The sequence below is a fragment of the Lolium perenne genome, chromosome 3 (assembly GCF_019359855.2).
Source record: "Lolium perenne isolate Kyuss_39 chromosome 3, Kyuss_2.0, whole genome shotgun sequence".
In the NCBI taxonomy this organism is placed as follows: domain Eukaryota; kingdom Viridiplantae; phylum Streptophyta; class Magnoliopsida; order Poales; family Poaceae; genus Lolium; species Lolium perenne.
Window position 1 is genome coordinate 235,408,861 of NC_067246.2, and position 1,396 is coordinate 235,410,256.

Consider the following 1,396-nt stretch of genomic DNA (forward strand, 5'->3'; position numbering starts at 1 on the left):
ATTTAAAAAGATTTTTTTAGAGCAATAAATTGTCAGCCTATGTTATATTAGTTCAATAACTACCAGTCGAACAGTGAATTTTCTCGTACAGCTAGAGAACCCAGAATAGGGAGTATTTTTTGCTTTGCTTTTCAAAGGTCGTTTATCCACAAGAAGGGTAGCATGGTAAAAGCAGCTTGATATAAATTATCTTTTTTAGACATGAAAATGAAAGAAATTAACATAAATAATTTGCTGATAATATGTGTCAATTACACCAAGAGAAAATGAACTGGAAAATTACACGGAAGAATAAAATATAAGAAACAAAAAGCTATGTTGAATCAACCTATCTCTATTTGCGTTTAACTACACTGACATAAGGTAGCTCCACGGAACCCATGTAGATTTTGCCGTTGTTCCTCTCCATTATCTCCGTCGGTCTCACACTCTTGGGACCTCTCATCTCTTCTAGTATCTTCCCGTTGGAGCCGACCCTCACAGCGAGCAAATGGCTATCCCGGCCGAAAGGAAGTTCATTTTTCTCACGGTGTAAAGCCACCCAATAACCTCCCTTGTTGCTAGGTCTCACATTATCAGGATACCCCGGGAGGTCGGCAAAAGGCTCGGATCTTCCAGTGTTGGGACCTTTGATCCAGTGCCTTAGTAGCTTGCAAGGACCGGTCGATGCAACCACAAGGTGTGTACGGTCGGTGCTGACGGCGACGCCATTAGGGTAGGTCATGTCTGTCTGGAGCACCGTGACATCTGAGGTTCGCGGGTCATACCTCATGAGGCGCCCCGTGGAGTCCCCAGTTCTCGTCACCATCTCGTGTTGCGCCCTGCTGTAGTTCATAGAGCTGTCCGTGAAGTAGACCTGGCCGGTAGTTTGGTCGACGTCAACCCCGTTGGTGAAGCTTAGAGGTATGCCATCGACATTGTTGACCAGCACCGTCGCCTCCCCGCCGCCTGGGCCAACCCTCATGAGACCCTTGTACGCGTCGGCGATGTACAGGTCTCCCGTCTTCTGGTCGAACCGAAGGCCGAGCGGGCGGCCACATTGGCTCTCCGTCGCTGTCTCCGGGCGGAACTTGGTGGCCGTGCACATCTTGCTGTCGTAGCCGGGGCCGTGCGTGTAGGTCGTCCATCCGAGCTTGTCGCCGTTCCACTTGAGGACGCGGCCGTCGGAGACGCCGCTGTAGGGGCCCTGGCCCTGTCCGTCAAAGGCGACGCTCTCCGGCCCGCGGACGGTCCCGCGCGGCAGCGGCAGGTGCTGGCTCCGGGTGGCGTCGAAGCTGGCGGCCGCCATAGCGGCGGGCAGGAAAAGCATGACCAGGATCACCAGGGCGATCGTGGCCTTGGCAAGGCGGCTCATCCCGCAACCCATATTTGCTTATTGCTTCTTCGATCGATCAAC

The 1,396-nt window shown here is 52.4% G+C and overlaps 1 protein-coding gene across 1 annotated transcript; it reads right to left on the reverse strand.

Moving 5' to 3' along the window:
- Positions 1 to 208: 208 nt before the first annotated feature.
- Positions 209 to 1,396, reverse strand: LOC127343979 (protein STRICTOSIDINE SYNTHASE-LIKE 10-like). The gene has a single exon (XM_051370198.2). It carries the CDS (start codon positions 1,364 to 1,366, stop codon positions 335 to 337), a length of 1,032 nt encoding a protein of 343 aa, XP_051226158.1. The 5' UTR covers positions 1,367 to 1,396; the 3' UTR covers positions 209 to 334.

Bases quoted from the DNA above. Each gene is read 5' to 3' on its own strand.
- LOC127343979 (XM_051370198.2), bottom strand. From the start codon at position 1,366: ATGGGTTGCGGGATGAGCCGCCTTGCCAAGGCCACGATCGCCCTGGTG.